At 47.4% G+C, this 21,830-nt stretch overlaps 1 protein-coding gene across 2 annotated transcripts in view; it reads right to left on the bottom strand.

Moving 5' to 3' along the window:
- MCMBP (minichromosome maintenance complex binding protein) overlaps window positions 1-21,830 on the bottom strand; it is a 46,618-nt gene that overhangs the window by 16,023 nt on the left and 8,765 nt on the right. Inside the window, exons 4-12 of one of the 2 annotated variants that reach the window (XM_078773883.1) lie at window positions 18,280-18,321; window positions 17,226-17,318; window positions 13,986-14,088; window positions 13,739-13,878; window positions 13,171-13,268; window positions 12,879-13,027; window positions 12,590-12,704; window positions 9,916-10,030; window positions 1,964-2,129 (exon numbers count right to left, since the gene is read on the bottom strand). In XM_078773883.1, coding sequence (XP_078630009.1) covers window positions 1,964-2,129; window positions 9,916-10,030; window positions 12,590-12,704; window positions 12,879-13,027; window positions 13,171-13,268; window positions 13,739-13,878; window positions 13,986-14,088; window positions 17,226-17,318; window positions 18,280-18,321 — 1,021 coding nt within the window. Of the gene's footprint in view, window positions 1-1,963; window positions 2,130-9,915; window positions 10,031-12,589; window positions 12,705-12,878; window positions 13,028-13,170; window positions 13,269-13,738; window positions 13,879-13,985; window positions 14,138-14,254; window positions 14,443-17,225; window positions 17,319-18,279; window positions 18,322-21,830 lie in introns of those variants that run through there. The other variant, XM_068111080.2, reaches the window with a different exon arrangement.

Raw genomic sequence — 21,830 nt, 5'->3', positions numbered from 1 at the left:
AGCATCCATCACAGGCTCTATTCCCATCATCTTTCGCAATTCATCATTTGTCTTCCTCTCTCTCAACGATACTCCACACATCCACCGAACCATTCGCATTTCCACCCTTTCCAGCCTTCGCTGCTGCTCTACGTTCATTACCCATGTCTAGCTCCCATAAATCATAACACTTCTCACACGTGCAGCATGCACCTTTCCCTTCAGCTTCAACGACAGTCCCCTCCTCGTCAGCACGCCACTCAGTTCCCGAAACTTCTTCCATGCACATCTCACTCCAGCAACCGTTGCCGAGTCTGATCCACCTTCTCCATTCAGCACGTCTCCTAGGTAGCAAAATGTTTTCACACCTTCCAGCTTCATGCCGTCTCCAAGATCCAACTCAACATTTCCTCCATCTGCAGCTCCCTCTGTGCACACCTTACACTTGAATGGAGCTGCCATACTGGTTAATGACCCTCTCAAACCACTACATTTTTGATGAACCCAATCAGTGCACATTGTACATTGAATGGAGTTCACGCCGACACCCTTCCTGCACACAGCACACGGCCACTTCCCAGTTCTTTCCACCTCACCACATGCTTTACCACTTGCCACCACCTTCGTTTTTCCGATATTCACCTTCAGACCTTTTGTCTCCATACATTCCTTCCACTTGTTCATCTTCTCCTTCAGTCCATCCATACTTTCCGCAATTAACACCAGATCTGCATACAACAACTCCCACGGTAAACCCTCCTTTACGTTCCGAGCCAGCACCTCCATCACAGCTACAAATAGTAGTAGACTTAGTACTGACCCCTGATGCACTCCCACCTTCACCTCAAACTCACCAGTTCCCGTCCTTCGTCGTCACAGCTGTGCGCGCTCTCTCGTACATTGCCATCACTACTCTGATCACCCATTCCTCCACTCCTAACTTCCTCAATGCCCATGTCACTTCTTTGCGTGGAACCCTATCGAATGCTTTCTCCAGATCAACAAACCCAAGAAACAACTTCTCCCTCTTCTCCATGTACTTCTCCTGCAACTGCCTTACAATAAAAAGCGTGTCTGTCGTTCCTCTTCCTGGCATAAATCCAAACTGCATTTCGTCGATCTTCACTTTCTTCCTTATCCTCCTCTCCAACACCCTTTCCAATACCTTCATTCCATGCTCCAATAACTTTATCGCTCGATACGAGCCACAGTCCAAAGGGTCACCTTTCCCCTTGTATAGAGGGACGAGGGTACTCAGTTCCCAATCCACTGGAATGCGGCCTTCTTTCACCACCAGATTACAGATCTCTGTCATTCTCTTCACACCCCAACTTCTTGCTGCCTTCAACATTTCTCCCACAACTCCCCGGCCCTCCTGCTTTTCTACTCTTCATTGCTTTTATCGCTTCCTCAACTTCCTTCTCGGTTATCTTCTCTGCCGGTCCTAAAACTGGGTTACTCTCTATGTTGCCATCCCATTCATTCTCTGTATTCAACAGCATTTCCATATGTATTTTCCATCTTCCTTTAATTCCATCTGGGTCCACAACGATTTGTCCCACTTCATCCTTCAAGCAACTCACCCCCATCACACCGCACCTCTCTTTTGCTATCTGCTTTGCAATCCTGAATACCGCTCTCTGACCCTCTTCCGAATCCAAGCGTTCTCCGAACATATTCCTACATGCCTCCTGCGCCTTTGCTACCTCTTTCTTTGCAGCCTTCTTGGCTGCCTTATAGCTTTCATGCTCTGCCTCTTCTGCCCCCGTACCCTTCGCCTTCTGCCACTTATTGAACTTCTTCCTCTTCTCGTAAATCCTCTTTCCAACTGTTCAGTTTCCAAATCAGTGACATACACAACATAAACTGTTGAGCCTGGTGGAGGTTTGCGCTCTACCGAGTACTGTTCTAGTTTTACTTCTGCTACATGTCATCTAACTTTACAGAATGCTCTGCTTAGACCTTGCCTGTGCCAAAGAGTTACCTGTGACATCCAGCTGCCCAGCCTGAAGCTCAGTTTCATCGATCATAAGGAGAGATCCGCTGGCCAACTGCAGAATGCCAGCGAGCAGCCGATTGGCAGAGTAATCCTTCCGTGGGCAGAACCGCTGTCCATTCATCATCTCCAGCGTCATCGGCAACCTAAACGACTAAAGTAAATGGGAAGGGAATTAAAAGATGCGGCACAGTTGAAAATATGCCTCGCAAGTCTAATCAGCATGCATTGTGGACAAAATGGATGCCAATTGATATTAGCACAAGCAAACAATTGAACAAGAAGCATTTGCATTGACCGTAGTCATTGATAGACAAACATATGTGGAAAAGGCAAATCCATCCTGTGTCCTGTCCTGCCAGTTTGATTCTGACCTTGGAAAAGTCGTACCAATGACTTTACAAGTCGTACGTGTTCGTTGCTTGCTCAATGCTCTGCATTTAAAGGATAGAGCACGGATAACCCCAAAGGTTGGTATCAATGGGGAGGAAAATTTTCTCCTTAATTGCCCTCCTGAGTGTGTGCAGAAAAGCAACGTCGTAAAATGGCATCAGTGGTACCGAGGGAAGTGAGATGACTACCCATAAGCTCAGTGGCTGTGTTTGTCTCAAGTCAAATCCAGTGTGGTCTCGTTTGTTTGAGCACGTGTTATTTGCATTGCTTCTCTTCCATGAGTGAATAAGAAGTAGTAGAAGAAGAAGAACCACTCCTTTTGCATCTTCAGAAGCAGAGGGGGCTGCAGAGGCAGTTTTTACTTGGGCAGGATATTCGAATGGCTAATTTGTCCCAGGAAGCTTGTACTCATTTTGCTGACCTCAGAAGGTTGACAGGCCGAGTTAAGCTACTTGGTGTTATTATAATGGCATGACGAGCTCAAACTCAGGATCCCTAAGTTAGCCACCTTAACTATTAAGCCAACACCAGGCTTCAACAGAGCCTAAGACAATGTAAAAAAACAAAAGACCTAACATTCCCTTTACCATTCCATATTTTAACCCACCTTTTGCATACCCCATCCCTGGGGAAAAAAAAAGTGCTCTAGGAAATTTCAGGCACGTATAACACACACGGGTACAACCCACAAGCCAACTTTCCTCTCCACATGACCGGGAGATACGTGATCTCCATACTTCCAGCAGCCCAAACGGCTTTGTTGTCAATAGGCCATTCAAAATTACGTAATGCATTTTTTGCCCAAATCCGACACCCCCATTCCTCTGAAACACTCCGTAACGCTTCAACAGACGCCCCCTAAAATATTACGTAATGGCGAATGCTCAATGAGAACAACCCTCCCACTATTTCATATGTTAATCCTGGGAACAAAGTTGTCATTAATCGATTTGGCGTTACGTGACGATACTGGAAACACTCCCTTCCCCTTGTAGCACTTCATAATGCTTGGACATACACCACGCCCCCTCCCCACCCCAACCATACATACATCCACCCCATTTGTTGTATTGTGCAATTTGTGGGCTTTATGCAAGAAGATTTACCGGTACCAAAAATACAGTAACTTTGGAATTAGATATACATGTTCTCCTTGATAAATCTGTGATAACCTGGACCCCTGTGGTTATATCATAGACTGTATGGTCAAATGTTGTACCGTATAAGCCGCACACGAGTATAGCCCACAGTCGGAATTTATTTTCAACGTATAACCCGCGGGTTATCTGCGTGAAAATACGGTAGTCAACAGGAATTGTGCATTCATCTTATGTGGTCTCAAGCTACAATCTTCACCTTCTTGTTCCTGAATGTCTTACCATATTCCAACAGCTTGTGATAGCGGTTTATCCAACCCAGTACACGAACACTGGAGTGTTCAACTGACACTTTTGAACAATTCCTCACCAAATAGAAGAAAGGGTTTTGGTCTCCTTGGGTTCATAAAGAGATAATTGGACAAAGCATGGATAACGAAATAGGGTTCTTATGACAACAAACACCATGGATCATGTCTTTAAAATGACAATCGACACAATCCTTTAATTTGTATAGTCAGCTCAAACTTATTTGTGGAAGTTAAGGATGCTGTATTGCCTTAAAAAAAGAAGAAAAGAAAAAAAAGTCGGCCATTGTATGCTGATGCCCGGGCCAAATTCCACGTTTCTTCCTTGGAGCTCCACTGGGAACAAAGTGACGAAACTCCAAACTTATTTTTATTTGAGAAGCTGCTTTGGCTGTGCCAACTCTCCGACTGAAGTATGGCGCTTAGCAGAACCCACGTTGGGTCATCTGATCAAGACCAGGTTATTTAGACTTCAGCAAAACAAAAGGAAGATCGTTGTGTAAAACTGAGCAATAATATTGTTACGTTTGTGGGAATGTCAATTGTTTACAAAGCATGCATAGATGATTCGTGTCATTTAGGGTGTATTGAGCAAAACATGCCAGTTCAGCTGTGGATCCCAAATAGGACCTTTTCATATTTATTTTTCCTTTTTCTTAAAGTTTACCCCATATGCACTCCCTTTACACCACATGATTTTGACTTGATGGTGGTACACAAAAACAGCTTTGGAAAGGATTCAACCCTTTTTCTTTCAAGCAAGAAAGTGTGGGAAAAGAATAAGAAGGAGAAGAGCGACTCTTGGCGGCACGGTAAAACGAGATTCCTTGCTCGTGGAGTGAACGGCTTGAGCGTGTTGGTGTGAGGGACTCTATCTCTACAAACTTTCTGAAGAATTCAGTGTGCATGAAGGAAGTGGACAAAAAGGAAAAGAGCGTATTCTGTGGAAAAAGGCGCTTCTTTGGGTCTCTGTGGAGACGATCGGTGCTTCATACTGTGAACGGGCTCGGCGTGCGCTATACGAAGGAGTAGACCTCGATGAATTTCCTGAGCTGAGGGATTTGCTGTGTTGCATGAAGGAGGTTACACAACACACAACATGCATTTTAAAGGCCATTTTCCCTGCAAGAGCGGGGGTTAGCCGCATGAAGGAGGTTAACGAACGGAAAAGGATCAAAGGAGAAAGGAATCGCAGAGCGTGATGACTGGTCCATTCACGTTTGTTCCTGCCAAGCCCCGCTCTGATGAGCGTCGATGAACCTGCCTTTCAAACAGGCCTGAACCCCATTCCATTCCCATCCTCATATCCCATTTTATTTGAATTCCCTGCAAATATTGATTTTTTTATTTGCTTCCCTTTCCCTTCCCTGGGTTAGATAGAGGTACAGTCACGTGAAAAAGTAAGTACACCCCATGTAAAAATGACTTTTTCAACATATTTCAACGTACAGCTATTTGATCTTCATTTCAACAATATTGATAGATAAAGGTGATATAATATAACAAATATCATGAAACATTTACATTTTGTAGTCCATTGTATAATTTAAATAAACATAAATGCAAATTTCGCATGTGGAAAAAGTAAGTACACCCCTGTATTTATCACTACTTCAAATACCTAAAATTAGAATCAGGTGCACCAGCTAAGGTGCAAAAGATTATGACATCATTAGAGAGGATCTTGGAGGAAGCTGTCTTATTTAAACCTCAGACATTTAGTTTGGTTTGCTCTTTGTTGTTGAAGTGTGCGGCGTCACAATGCCTAGATCAAAAGAGCTCTCTGAGGCCTTCAGAAAGAAGGTTATAGATGCCTACGAGTCTGGGAAGGGATTTAAAAAGATCTCCAAACAATTTGAAATCAATCCTTCGACTGTCCGGAAGATCATCTACAAGTGGAGAAGATTCCAAACAACTGCCAACTTGTCCAGGCCAGGCCGCCCCAGCAAGTTCAGCCGGAGAGCAGACCGCAAGATGCTGAAAGAAGTCTCGAAGAACCCCAGAATGTCATCACGGGACCTACAGGTAGCTCTTTCCACGGTTGATGTCAAAGTGCACGAGTCTACCATTAGAAAGAGGCTGCACAAATTTGATCTACATGGGAGGTGTGCCAGGGGCCCAGGAGGAAACCTTTGTTGTCCAGAAAGAACATCAGGGTAAGACTAAAGTTTGCCAATGAACATCTAGGCATAGACCAGCACTTCTGGAACAATGTGCACTGGACAGATGAGTCAAAGGTAGAGGAGCTATTTGGCCACAGTACCAGAAGACATGTTTGGCAAAAACCAAAGACAGCATTTGACCACAAGAACCTGATACCAACTGTAAAGCATGGTGGCAGTGTGCGAAATTAACGCCAGCCCGACAGCCCGTGGCTGGTAACTTTTGTCCCAGGCTGGTATCTTTATTGATTTGCCAGCCTGGTGGTCTGGATTGATTTTGCCCTCCACTTTCGTTTAAAATCGACTTTTTCTGTTGAAAATGCATGTTTCCCTCAAATTAATACTTTTTTCTGCGTTTGCAAATTGTTTTTGTTTATATCCAGGGTCTGACATTCGACGCCATTTATATTTTCTTTCGTGGTATTTGATTGGATGTGCCATTCGAGCGAGAGCCAATGAGGATACGCCTTATATAGGGTTCGCTGTATAGTACGAAACGAACTCCGTTGGTCAAACGGAACGGAGCTAAATTAACTAATATACGAAACGGAACTAATATGCCGTATGCGGGAGATTTATGAATGACTATAGATGTAGTATACTTTATTCATATAGTTCCCACCAATAAGAAGATTTCAAAATGCTTTCCTTGGTGGTATGACAGCATACAAGTTACATTTCATGACACACCATTCCGTTTCACACACGAGGTCTGTTTCGTAGTTTGATATGACCGGAAATTGTGTATGTATCTGCTTCTTCTTCTTCACTGTCGAAGTCGGGAAACCCTGATCAGTCTCTGCAACAATGTGGCGATTTATACCGGGAGTTGACGATCCGGCAGAAAAGAAACAATTGGAAACAACAGCCGCTCAAAGGCAAGAAACAAAACAGAAATATGAGCAAAAGAGAGAACGGAAGTGGATCCCAGCATGGGTTACCCAGTTCCCTTGGGTACGCTATGACAAGTCACGCAAGAAGATGTACTGAACACCATGTTTTTTAATTTAATTATTCGAGAAGACCTATAGTTGCTATTAGGTTTTTAGGGAGTTTATTCCTGAACACTCCTAAAATGCACCAATTTGAGTCCTTATTTTCATCTGTTCTTCGGGCTGGTAACTTTTTCTTCAGGCTGGTAACTCTCAAAAGTTACCAGCCCAAATGGCTGGTAACTATATGCCCCAATTTCACACACTGCATGGTGGTGGAAATATTATGGTTTGGGGCTGCTTTGCTGCATCAGGGCCTTGGCAGCTCACCATCATAGAATCCACTATGAATTCTTCATTGTACCAGAGGGCGCTTGAGGATGATGTGAGGCCATCTGTCGGAAAGTTGAAGCTCAACCGAAGGTGGACCTTGCAACATGACAATGACCCTAAACATACCAGTAAATCCACCAAGGAATGGCTGAAAAGAAAGAAATGGAGGGTTCTGGAATGGCCAAGTCAAAGCCCGGATCTAAATCCTATCGAGATGTTGTGGGGGGGATTTGAAACGAGCTGTAAATGCAAGAAACCCTTCAAACATCGCACAGCTGAAAGAATTCTGCATGGAGGAGTGGGCAAAAATTTCTCCCAGTCGATGTCAGAGACTGGTAGACAGTTATAAGAAACGCCTACTTGAGGTTGTTTCTGCCAAAGGGGTCAATACCACCTATTCGAGCCAAGGGTGTGCTTACTTTTTCCACATGCGAAATTTGCATTTATGTTTATTTAAATTATACAATGGACTACAAAATGTAAATGCTTCATGATATTTGTTATATTACATCACCTTTATCTATCAATATTGTTGAAATGAACATCAAATAGCTGTATGTTGAAATATGTTGAAAAAGTCAAAACTTTACATGGGGTGTGCTTACTTTTTCACGTGACTGTGTATATATATATATATATATATATATATATATATATATATATATATATATATAAAGGAGGAGTGTCTGTGTGTGTGTGTGTGTGTGTGTGTGTGTGTGTGTGTGTGTGTGTGTGTGTGTGTGTCTGGATGTCCGCTTATAACTCAAGAACTACACATCGGAGAAAAGTTTTAGACACAGATTCGGAATCAGCATAAAATCCTGGTGGTTATAGGCTACGTTTTATTTTAATATCAATGGTTTAAAAAACCGCGCCAGCTGCAATTCCATGGTGTAGTTTGTGGCGGCGCTATTGCCCCTTTCCGATCCCGCGGTTGCACGTACGTACAGTATACTGTACGTACATATTTATATATTTTCAATGTACTTTTTATTGTATTTTAAATTGTTTTTTAGCTTCTTTTATTGTTAATTTATGTACTATTGTATTTATTTTAAATATATTTTTCAGGAAAACAAATGTTTTCACGTCCGTAGGAGTGACGTAAAGTCACACATAATGACAAAATGCACGCCATTTTTTCGGCCAAGAACGAATAAACGGTAGTTGAGATTTTATTCGAATTCGAATTCCATTAAATTTCAACTGTTGGAAACAATAATTATTTCAACTGTTGGAAATTGAAATAATTATTGTTTCCAACAGTTGAAATTTAATGGAATTCGAATTCGAATAAAATCTTAACTAAAAAAAAAAACGTCGCGTTTTAAAATTATGACGTCATCAGCGTATTTCAGAACGTTAACTTTTCAACTTCATATTCGGAATCAGTACGTCCCAGAGCAACTACAGCACACCTTAAATGTTTAAAAAACCTTCGGGTTTTAAAATTATGATGTCATCAGCGTATTTCGTAACGTTAATTTTTCAACTTTGCCGACCATGACTTCCGACTTCCGGGTTCGGAATGCGGGACCAATGCCATTTGACAGGGAATAAAAAATAAATGCGACATTCAATTGACGACAATGACTTCCGACTTGACTCCCCCCTCCCCCTCCCTTCCCCCCATGGCCCTCCCTTTCTCCCATGCCCCATCCCCTCCCTCCTCCCCCTCCTCCTCCCCATCCCCCCCTTCTCTCCTCTCCTCCTCCCCCTCCCCCTCTTCTCCCCTCCCCCCTCTTCTCCCCTCCCCCTCCCCTCCTTCCCCTCCCCCCTTTCTCCATCCCCCTCCCCTCCCTTCCCCCCATGCCCCTCCCTTTCCCCCCGATCCCCTCCCCTCCCCCTCCCATCCCTCCCCCCCCTCTTCTCTCCTCTCCTCCTCCCCCTCTTCTCTCCTCTCCTCCTCCCCCTCTTCTCTCCTCTCCTCCTCCCCCTCTTCTCTCCTCTCCTCCTCCCCCCTCTTCTCTCCTCTCCTCCTCCCCCCTCTTCTCTTCTCCCCTCCTCTTCTCCCCTCCCCACCCTCTCCTCCCCGCCCCCCCCCGTTCCCCTCCCCTCCCCTTCCCCCTCCCCTCCCTTCCCCCGCCCGGCAATGCCGGGTACTTCCCATGGCCAGCTGTACGTGGGCTGCTCGAGGGTTGGAAAACCAAGCAATCTTTATGTCTTGGCACCAAGTAAGAAAACCAGAAATGTTGTATACCAAGAGGTTTTGAGAAATTGACAATTGACAAAACGTCATGTAGGACATGTACTGTGATATTGCTCTAAAATATACATGTTCTTTTCATCATATATTTGTCTTATTCTTATTCAACCCGGGCGAAGCCGGGTACCTCAGCTAGTATATATATATATATATATATGATTTGAACCTACTTGTGATCATCCAATGGTAGTGCAGTCATTGGACTGCACATGCATATTCAGCCGGAAGAAGACATGGTGAGGTCAATGAAGGCGCCGTTATTTCTTGTGTTTACAAAATTCCATGCCCAATCACAATGCGACTTGTCAATGGAAACTTGTAACAATCGAGGTCAGTGTCACTAGTTTTAAGCTGCCAAGTTACAGATGCCATACAAATTTCAAATCATGTAAGATCCACAATACAGGAAGAGGGTTCCAACAGGATAAAGCCTGGAGAGTCAAAATGGAAGACACAAAACAGCACAAAAAAACCGTGGTGTGAGTTTTAAAGTCTTCTGCTGTGGTTACCGTTGGTACAAGCTGTTGAAGAATGCCGTATAACTCTTGGCTGTAATTGCTGTTAGGACAGCCAATCAGGTTCAGTGTGAACTTTCCCATCGGCGTCACGTCATGCCTTGCATAGCTACACAGAAACGGCCATAATCAGGACAAACATATTATTTGCATACTGTCATTTAAAAGACCTTCAAAAGTAAGACATATGGACACGATAGAGCATAATTGTCATATTAAAGGTAAACAGCGAAAAATATTTTTGTCTTCCCAATAAAAATCAGTCTACTTTTTCATCATAAAATGCACACTGAATGAATGAATGAATGAATGAATGAATGATCGTTTTAAGGCCATTTTCCCCACTAGAGCGGGGGTTAGCCTTGCGGGCCCCATGACAATCATGGTTCCCTGTTTGAGGCAATGTTTTTTTTTTATGGCCGGATGCCCTTCCTGACGCCAACCCTTGGTCGCCTCTTACGATGCACAGGGATACGGTGTACCTATTCTAAACCGGGGTACACACCGGGATCATTCATCCCAGCAAGCTGGTACTCAATTTGCCGACCTCGGAAGGATGACAGGCTGAGTCAACCCCCCTGGCGTTAATTCAGCGATCGATCGGGATTCGAACCCAGGATCCGAGGATCCCAAGCCGGCACCCTAACCGCTAGGCCAACACCAGTATAAAATGCACACTACCGCATCAAAATGGAACACACAGTATTGACAATGTCTCAGCAGCCTGGTTAAGCATTTTCATTCATTCATTCATTCCTAGAGGTACGCACACTCACCTCTGAGCTGTCTAGCCTGGGTTTGAATCCCGACCCAGCTATAAACTATCATCGCAGTGTTTCACGGGTTTCAAGGTGATTCAATGTTTGTACCATCCCTCGGAGGAACGTTAAACAGGCATCCCATCTCTCTGCATTTGTTGGTGGACCTTAAAGATCCCGTGGTGTCCTTCCCGAAGAGTAGGCGAGCTATCACCGGCACCATGGCAAAAATCCTGCGTTAACCAACAGAGGGCATTGCAACAGCAGCACAGCCACACCCTCGGCCAATGATGGTACCCCGCAGCCTTGTGCTGCATATGAACAAAGATGACCTCACACCACAAGCATTTGTTAGGTTATGGAGGTAGGATTCTCCTCCATTTCTCACAGAGTGCATCCCATAATTCGTCAGGATCTTGTGGTTTTTCAAATGATGCCCATTATTGGTGTTCGACACACCATAAAGACCGGAGTTGAAAGATGTGCTCCTGTACTCAGCACCCAACAAAATCCGTTTCCTTATTGAAGCTCCATCGATGGAACCGCACGTATCGATCACACCGATGAAAGACTTATGTGCAACAACAGGTGTTTAATGAAGTGCAACACTTGAACTGCACTGGTCCTTTCCAATGAATCTACAAACTCATTCGTCACATCATGGAGGATTGATATCATGAATGTCACACCTGTTCCATCGAAGAGTTCTCTTTGCACATTATCCAATTGTTGATCGTCTGTTAGATTAACAGATAAGGTTAGTGGTGCCTGTAATCCTTCACTTCAGGTCGACATCCTCATCGGTTGATATGTGGATGGCTTGAGATGGTTGAAATAGTCCTGAAGGAGGTGCCAGCTATTTGTCAATAAATCATTCCCTTTTGGAGCTATCAACTCTTCCCTCTTGAACACAATGCTTTGTAACTGACCGACAAAGCTGAGCCCTTCCTATTTATACTGCGTCGGTCGATAATAATCAGTTATCTAAATCCAACATGAGAATGAGCAATACAAACAACAACAACAACAACAACAACAACAACAACAGGCATTTTAAGGCCATTTCCCCTGCGAGAGCAGGGGTTAGCCTTGCGGTCCCCATGACAATCTTCTCCATTTTGCCCTATTTTCTGCATCTCCCCTTGTTAACCCCCTTGCCCGCATTTCTTCTTCCGCCATCTTTAGCCAAGTCTTTCTCGGTCTTCCCCGTCCTCTACTTCCTTCTACATTCATTTCCATCACTCTTCTCACCCAGTCACTTTCATCCTTCCTCAACGCATGACCAAACCATCTCCATGGGCAATGACATCTAGAAAGGTGTGTTCCAAGACTTTTGCTAATGATAACGGATATGCAAAGGGTGGGGAACAGCCAATTGGAGGCATCTCTTATCGCAAGCATTCGGATAAATTAAACGGTTGCTGCAGCAGCGGCTTTGTTGATGCAAGTGGATTGACAACTCTTCGATTTTGTTTCACTGCCAGGCAGACAGACAAAATAAAAACATGATCTCGCTCCCTCTGCGCAAATGCAATCAGGACGGATTCGGATCCAAGGTACCGCTAAATTACAGGTTCGTTTTCCCAATTCATGTTCAAAAGATAACATTCAATTGAAATCAAGTTGTTCCTTGATCATAAACTGACGTTTGTAGGCAGAAAGACAGACGTAGTGCACCGATTGCTTAACTCCACTTTTCGCTTCACGTGCTAGGGGTAAAAATTAATTAAACCACCTGGTTAAAATATGGTGGCTACCGCTACAGTTGTTTCACAAGATAACTACTCGACTTTAAAAAATAGTAATAAAAGTTTTTTCATTTTCAAACTAAAGCCAGCGGTTTGGATTTGCATAGAGAGCACGGATGCTTAGCAATGAGGCGTGCATGTCATGTAATCAATAGGACTCACACAGATGAGAGAAGGTGAAAGATAAGGCACTCTGCCGCCAGCTTGTCACCGAGAGTGGCATGAGTAAGAAAACCCAGCAGTTCGGCACGGACAGCACTCAGGTCTTCCATGGGCTCTATGTGAGCGGCAGGGGTACAAGACTCACACAAACCGTGGACGAACAGTTCACTGTAACAGCACGGTAACTACGGCTGCATTTCTGATGAACGCGCAAATGTCTGCGATCCCCAACAGTTTGCAGTTTCCGAGGCTCCCAATGGGAAAAGACGGCGCGAGGCGGGACACCTGCCTTTGTGTGGGTTCCTGGGAAGCAACGGGTTTATGTGCCGGAGCTTTTGCGTGAAAAGGAGGTGCACTCGAGGTACGAGGGAAGCTGGAGGATGATGGCAGCGATCTTCCTCGCTCATCTTCAACGCAGCCCGGGCGTCCGTTTCATCACTGTGAGCACCACGGCACCACAGCAACACAAACTTAAACGTTACAGAGAAAAACAAACCAAAACAAAACACTTCTCAATTCCCATCATATGTGCATGTAAAAGGAAAGTGTGTTTTTTAAAACAAAAAACGATTCCAACAAACCTCTCATCCTCAAGAAGGCTCATCGCTGGATCCATGCTAAGGATTCCAAACAACTCCACCACGTCATTCACTTTGAATGCATCCCAGTTATCGTACACCTACAGATAAATAAATAAATAAATAAATGAATGAAAAAAACCCCGCACATATTCTCGATGAAACAGGTTGGTTCATGTCCCTGGCCTGGATGAAGGTGACTTAGGAGGGAGAAGGTGGAGCTTAGGCATTACCAGCACAGGAACAGTTTTTACTGTGAACGAGGCACAACTGCCTTCCTGGTCCTTCGTATGCTCCTGCAAAAAGGAGCACACTATCCCTCCGAAGGAATGCCAAGATGACTGTCATGTAACATTCACATGTTAACTTTAGATCTCACAGTACCTTTTGAAAAAGGTATGTCATTGTGTACAGGTACCCTGACCAAGTTCCAGATTTCTGCTCTCATCTACGGAGTGCGGATACTTCTCATCAAAGGCGTAGGCATACCTCAGTAATGATGCCACCTTAGGCGTATCTTACTGGTTCAGTACAACTTGGGCACCACAGATACAAAAGGAAAAGTTCGTACCTTCACAAGACAGGCAGGGCCTTTCTCTTTGGGAAGAGGGAAATTCAGGTCGAGGGGCAGCTTTGTGGTGCTGCCAGCATTGATTCCTGTCGGTGTGGGCTGTTCATGGCGCTTTACATTTCTGCACAAACTACCTTCCACTGCAGAAAACAACAAAGCATATTAAGGAAATTGGAATATTTAAGGTCAGAAAATGTCATGTTCATTATATTAGAGTTTTGAACACAATCAAATAAATGCAGTGTACCCGCTGCCTGCGTCGATCCTTCTTCGTCCAAGCTCCGCTTGTTTCTCACCTCACAATGTGATGTAGACGGAGATGTATGGCTCTGGCCCAGCTGAGAAAATTTGTGAAAATCTTTCGTAAAGGATAACAGCTGTAGCAGAGGCCTTTGTGGTCTGGAAGCAACAATATACTTCCGTTCAAGCAAATAATGAAAGATGCAATGTCTGAAGAACTATACAGTAGACTGCAATATTTAACAAGAACGGCACTTGGTAGAACACATACAGTACCTCTGCCAGGCTGACCAGTTTACATTTTGTATCCCACTGATAGGCTGGATCTGGATCCGGCCAACAACAACAACAACAACATGCATTTTAAAGGCCATTTTCCCTGCTGGAGCGGGGGTTAGCCTTGCGGTCCCCATGACAATCTTCTCCATTTTGCCTTATTTTCTGCATCTCTCCTTGTTAACCCCCTTGCCCACATTTCTTCTTCCACCATCTTTAGCCAAGTCTTTCTCGGTCTTCCCCGTCTTCTACTTCCTTCTACATTCATTTCCATCACTCTTCTCAACCAGTCACTTTCATCCTTCCTCAACACATGACCAAACCATCTCAACCTGTTCCTCTTCACAGCATCAATCACAGGCTCTATTCCCATCATCTTTCGCAATTCATCATTTGTCTTCCTCTCTCTCAACGATACTCCACACATCCGTCGAACCATTCGCATTTCCACCCTTTCCAACCTTCGTTGCTGCTCTACGTTCATTACCCATGTCTCGCTCCCATAAATCATAACACTTCTCACACATGCAGCATACACCTTTCCCTTCAGCTTCAACGACACTCCCCTCATCATCAGCACGCCACTCAATTCCCGAAACTTCTTCCATGCACATCTCACTCTCGCAACCGTTGCCGAGTCTGATCCACCTTCTCCATTCAGCATGTCTCCGAGGTAGCAAAATGTTTTCACACCTTCCAGCTTCACGCCGTCTCCTAGATCCAACTCAACATTTCCTCCATCTGCAGCTCCCTCTGTGCACACCTTACATTTGAATGTAGCTGCCACACTGGTTAATGACCCTCTCAGACCACTACATTTTTGATGAACCCACTCAGCGCACATTGTACATTGAATGGAGTTCACTCCGACACCCTTCCTGCACACAGCACAGGGCCACTTCCCAGTTCTTTCCACCTCACCACATGCTTTACCACTTGCCATCACCTTCGTCTTTCTGATATTCACCTTCAGACCTTTTGTCTCCATACATTCCTTCCACGTGTTCATCTTTTCCTTCAGTCCATCCATACTTTCCGCAATCAACACCAGATCATCTGCATACAACAACTCCCACGGTAAACCCTCCTTTACGTTCTGATCCGGACCTGGACCAAAATCTAATCGGCTCGTTCTCGTTGCCTATCCAACACATCCACATCCACAACTGTTCGAGATATCAGGCCATATATAGTTTTTGGCCCCAACATGTTGAATAATCACTTATAAAATTGAAAAAAAAATCTCGTATCCGGATCCATATTTTCACCGAAATCAAATAGATTCGTCCTTGTCACACACCCAAGCTTTCAAATAAGTTTCCTCCGAATCCATCCTTATCATTTTGAGACATCGTGCTATATAATCGGTTTTAGCCTCATCATTCGATGGTGAAGAATTAATAAATAAAAAAATTCGGATTTTTTTTCCAGATTCGGATCTTCACCAAAATTGAATAATTCCTTCCTTGTCACACATGCAACCTGCCCACCAAGTTGTGTCCGAATCACTCCAAAACTTTTTGAGACATCCTGTTCACAGACAGACAAACAAACAGACAGGGGTGAAAACATAACCTCCATCCACCTTCGGTAGCATAAGGTGCTGTTACGAGAGAGCAGTGCGTCCCAGGACTACATGTTTAACATTTGTGCAGTTCCATCTGACCAAACTCAAGCTGCACAAGAGAAACAACAGAATATCTTTACAAAGACACAATACCGCGCCATCAATCTAATTATTGGAAACAAAGAACTGTTTAGAGTTCACGAGGAACGGCAAATAAATGCAAGAGATATTTCAGAGCAGAATGGAAACTGTGGTTCATTAAAATGGTTCATCATCATCTCCATAGGATGTTGCCTGAGGATTGCAGAAGCAAAACTATACAGCATTTCATAATAGTACTTAATAAACAGCACCGCAAAGCGGGCGTAACCCCTCAGCCCATGCATGGTGAAAGGAAGCATTTTTGATCATTTGTTATTTGAAGCGAAGTTGTACACCGAGTAGGAACTGCAAGTAATGAAATTTTCGCCCATGAACCCATTAACCCATTTTGCGCCCATGAACCTTCCTCTACTCAACCCCAACACACACTGCAAAAATGGATTTAATGGAACAAGCCATTCTGCTCGAAATTGACGGAAACCAATTTCAAGATGGCTGCCGTGGCGGCCATATTGAAAATCGCAGCGCGTCCATTTTCGAAAGGCACCTTCCTCTAATCAACCCCAACACACTGCAAAAATGGATTTAATTGGACAAGCCATTCTGCTCGAAATTGACGGAAACCAATTTCAAGATGGCTGCCGTGGTGGCCATATTGAAAATCGCAGCACGCCCATGAACCTTCCTATACTCAACCTCAACACACACCACAAAAATGGATTTAATTGGACAAGCCGTTCTGCTCGAAACTGATAGAAACCAATTTCAAGATGGCTGCCATGGCGGCCATATTGAAAATCGCAGCGCACCCATTTTCGAAAGGAACCTTCCGCTACTCAACCCCAACACACACTGTAAAAATGGATTTAATCGGACACGCCGTTCTGCTCGAAATTGACGGAAACAAATTTCAAGATGCCTACCGTGGCGGCCATATTGAAAAGCGCAGCATGCCCATTTTCGAAAGGAACCTTCCTCTACTCAACCCCAACACACATTGCAAACATGGATTTAATCGGACAAGCCGTTCTGCTCGATATTGACAGAAACCAAAAGTTGACGGAAGCCCGGACGCCCGCCCGCCCGCCCGGATGACGCCAGTGACGACAATACCCCCCCCCCTCCCCCCCCTTAGCCCATTGGGCTGAGGGGTGAAAACCAAAATGAACGAATATTCAAAATTCAGAAACAAAATGTCAGGAGAAGAAACTAAACCATGCTTCTGGCATGTAAACCCGAGTTGTCTGAGCCGAATTGAAACATCACTGTACAAGATAACGAGCGTAAAGATGTGCAGGATATTTCCTTGACCCAGGCCGCTTCTCCCGGAATGGGAATGCAGTACAAGGTCTGTCTGTCGGCTGTGAAGTTCCTCTCCGATTGCAAGTTGTTTTGCTGCGGGATGGGGAAGCACAGAATAGGTCATCGGCAGACTGGTTGGGAATAAATAAATAAATAAATAAAACCTGGGCCGAAGGAAGTGGTTCAGTTTGGCACTTTTAATATGAAATAGGCAAAGTCTAGAAACGAAAAAAACTCATTAGAATTGCCCTTTAGAAAGAATGAAAAATGAATGATCGTTTTAAGGCCATTTTCCCCACTAGAGCGGGGGTTAGCCTTGGGGGCCCCATGACAATCATGGTTCCCTGTTTGAGGCAATGTTTTTATGGCCGGATGCCCTTCCTGACGCAAACCCTTGGTCACGCTCTTACGATGCGCAGGGATACGGTGTACCTATTCTAACCGGGGTACACACCGTGATCATTCATCCCAGCAAGCTGGTACTCAATTTGCCGACCTCGGAAGGATGACAGGCTGAGTCAAGCCCCCTGGCGTTAATTCAGCGATCGACTGGGATTCGAACCCAGGATCCTTGGATCCCAAGCCGGCACCCTAACCGCTAATCCAACACCAGGCTCTCAACACCAGAATTACCCTTTAGAACCCATTATAATTAAATACAGTGAGTTTAAAGGGTTCTTCTTCATTTTGGACAGTTCAAAGGAAGCACATAGCCAAATATTGAATCGGCTTCGCCACTTAAAATAGTCCGCCATGGATATTTTTCAACCCTTTAATCCCAGAGAGACTGAATCTTAAATCGATGTTAACGGGAGCATCCGCTCTTCATTTAACCACGCTTCTGCTGGGCAAAGGAGCCACCACATGGACACGTGTTTAGCTTTAATCAGTGCTTTAGCAGAGGTTCCCAGCACTTGGTTTGAGCAGTCCCAGGTCATATGATGCTCGTGACCGTACATGGCAAATATCTCAAGGTCCAAAACTTCCTTAAGCCGTTGAAAGATTTAGAGTACAAATCACGATCAAAAGATTTCTCTCGCAAAACGTCACTCACCGCACACTCAACAACATCGCGGTATTTCCCCGATTTCAGCACCTTAAAAGAGGGCAACAAAAATAATTTTGCATCACTCAATGATTCATTCCCAAAACAGCAATAATTAATAATGTCAGAATTTTGAACACAACATTGGAAGGAAATTTTTGGCCTAGTCCAATTACAAGTACTAGCAGAGTATCCTCCCCTACAGGCAATCTTGTTCCAAGGGTGCAACACATTCTTTTGAGTTTTGACACGTCCCTCGATTTGGGCGGTGTATAGTCGAGACCACTGCCTTTTTTTTTCTTCTTTTTTTTTGTACACAAGATCGAGGCTCGTGTAAGAGCCAACATCAATCACAAAAAACAACAACAAAAGGACACACAAAACATACAAAAAAGGGAGCGGGAGACAAGATGGGGAGAGAGAGGGAAGCACACAAGTACAACAGCAGAGAACAGGGACAACAGAAGATCTATGGGAGGGAGCGGGCTTGGGGGAAGGAGGCCTTGATCAAATAACCCAGGTTACATACATGAAGCAAAAGCATACATTGAAGGAACTGCGCTCCAATGCGAGTCGAAAGAATTGACGCGACCAAAGACGGAATTCGTCCGAGTTGCTTTATTGAAACAAAACAGCTCAGGTATTCTGACCAGCCCGTTTTTCGGGCAACAATATATATACACATTTATGTCGGGAAGTTTGCCCGGCAAAAGCTATACCGGGCATGCCCGGGTATCAAGGGCGAGCCTTGGAAAGGCGAGTCTGGACCTGCCCGGGCGTGTTTGGCTGCGGCCTGGCAAGTCTAGGCTGGGCGTGCCCGGGCGCTCTGGGCGAGCACTGGAAAGGCGATAGCGGGCATGCCCGGACGCTCTGGGCGAGCCCTGGAAAGGCGATAGCGGGCATGCCCGGACGCTCTGGGCGAGCCCTGGAAAGGCGATAGCGGGCATGCCCGGACGCTCTGGGCGAGCCCTGGAAAGGCGATAGCGGGCATGCCCGGACGCTCTGGGCGAGCCCTGGAAAGGCGAGAGCGGGCATGCCCGGGAAAGACGAGACCGGGCGTGCCCGGGAGGTTCGGGCGTGCCCGGGAACAGTGAGTCCGGGCATGCCCGGGAGAGGCGCGTCTGGCCGTGTTCTGGCCGGTGCAAGGCGATTATGTACATCCAGCGGTAACCGCTACACACGCCCCTCCAGAATCGACCTGCACCGGCAGGGTCAATTTAAGGGGGGTCCGGATGACCCGGCCGAAGCGACCCCTGGAGGGTCGTGGGGAGGGGTCTGACGTGGTGGTGGGTGGCCGAACGGGGGGAACTGTGGACGGGGGGCGGCCTCGCCGCGGAAGGGCCAACCGTGGTGGTCGGTCGACGTCCATGTGCGCCGGTTTGAGGCGGTCCACAGAAATCCGGTCCGGCCGGCCGCCGAAGTCGACGATGAAAGACTTGTCGCCCCGTCGCAGGACCCGGAAGGGCCCGTCGTACGGCGGCCGGAGTGGCCCCCGGTGCGCGTCATGACGCACAAAGACGTACTCCGCTGTGCGAAGCGCCGGGGGGACGTAGGACTGGGGGCCACCGTGGCGGGACGTCGGCACGGGGGCAAATCGTCGGGCGGCCTCCTGGAGGTCCGAGCGCTGGCGAGCGGCGGACCAGGGACTGGTAGCGTCAGGCACGAATTCGACCGGGACGCGGAGTGGCTGGCCGTAGACGAGCTCGGCGGCGGACGCCTGGAGGTCTTCCTTGGGGGCCGTGCGAAGGCCCAAAAGGACCCACGGCAGCCGGTCGGCCCAACCGTCGTCCTGAAGGCCGGCCATGAGTGCGGCCTTCATGGAGCGGTGAAACCGCTCGCACAACCCATTGGCTTGGGGGTGGTAGGCCGTGGTGCGGTGCAGCGTGACCCCCAACGAACGGGCGACCGCGCCCCAAAGCTCAGACGTGAACTGTGGGCCGCGGTCGGACGAGATGTCCGCTGGTGCGCCGAAGCGCGCGACCCAGGTGGCGATGAACGCCTGCGCCACGTCGGCGGTGGTGGTGGAGGTGAGGGGCACGGCCTCCGGCCACCTGGTGGTCCTGTCCACCATGGTGAGCAGGTGGGTGAACCCCCGCGAGGGGGGCAGGGGACCCACCAGGTCCACGTGGACGTGGTCGAAACGCCGTTCAGGCACGGCGAAAGGTGCCAGCGGGGCCTGGGTGTGGCGGTGGACCTTGGCTCGCTGGCAGGCCGTGCAGGCGTTGGCCCAGTCGCGGATGTTTCGTCGAAGGCCGTGCCAGACGAAACGCGCCGACACCAGCTTCTGAGAAGCTTTCCGGCCCGGGTGAGAAAGGCCGTGGATGGAGGCGAAGATGCGGCGCTGCCAGGAAACGGGCACGATGGGGCGAGGCTGGCCCTGGGAGACGTCGCAGAGCAGGACGGTGCCCGCGAAGGGGATTTCGGCCAGGCGGAGGCCCGTGTCCGCCACGCGGAGTGCCTGCACCGAGGCGTCGGTGGTCTGGTCGGCCGCCATGAGCGTGAAGTCCACGCCGAGGTGGACCGCGTTCGCGCTGGCCCACGAAAGGCAGTCGGCCACGGCGTTGTCTTTGCCGGCGACGTGCTGGATGTCCGTGGTGAACTCCGACACGGCGGAGAGGTGGCGCTGCTGGCGGGCCGACCACGGCTCCGTGACCTTAGCCATTGCGTAGACCAACGGCTTGTGGTCGACGAAAGCCATGAACGGGCGGCCCTCCAGGAGGTGTCGGAAATGGCGAACGGCCAGGAATAGCCCGAGCAGCTCGCGGTCGAACGTGCTGTAGTTTAACTCGTTCGGCCGGAGTTGCCGGCTGAAAAAAGCGAGTGGCTGCCAAACCCCGTCCACCCATTGCTCATGGACGGCGCCCACCGCGTAGTTGGAGGCGTCCGTAGTGAGGGCGATGGGCGCGTTGAGCACCGGGTGAGCCAGCAGCGTTGCGTCGGCGAGGGCCCGTTTGGCACTGGCGAAGGCCGCGTCCATGGCCGCGGACCAAACAATGTCATGCTTGGCCGGCTTGCCCCGGAGGGCCTCGTAAAGGGGCCGCATGAGCTGAGCAGCGCGGAGCACGAATCGGTGATAAAAATTCACCATGCCGAGGAACTCTTGGAGGGCCTTGATGGAACGGGGACGCGGGAACGTGGTGATGGCCTCGACCTTGGTCGGCAGCGGCACGGCCCCGGTCTTGGTGATGCGGTGGCCCAAAAAGTCAACGGTCGTCGCGCCGAAGTGGCATTTGACCGGGTTGACAATTAAGCCGTGCTCGCTGAGGCGACCGAACAGTGTTCGGAGGTGGAGGAGGTGCTCGGCGCGGGACGTGCTGGCGACGAGGATGTCGTCCAGATAGACGAAAAGAAACGGCAGGTCGCGCAGCACGCCGTCCATCAAGCGCTGGAACGCCTGGGCCGCGTTCTTGAGGCCAAACGGCATCCGCAAAAATTCGAACAGGCCGAACGGCGTGATGACGGCCGTCTTCGGGACGTCGGCCGCCCGGACAGGTACCTGGTGGTAGCCCCGTATCAGGTCAATTTTCGAAAAGATGACCCGTCCCGCCAAACGGGCGGAA

Source organism: Myxine glutinosa, chromosome 3 (genome assembly GCF_964187855.1).
Source record: "Myxine glutinosa chromosome 3, kmMyxGlut1.1, whole genome shotgun sequence".
Lineage (NCBI taxonomy): Eukaryota > Metazoa > Chordata > Myxini > Myxiniformes > Myxinidae > Myxine > Myxine glutinosa.
This window is presented reverse-complemented; position numbering and strand designations above follow the sequence as displayed.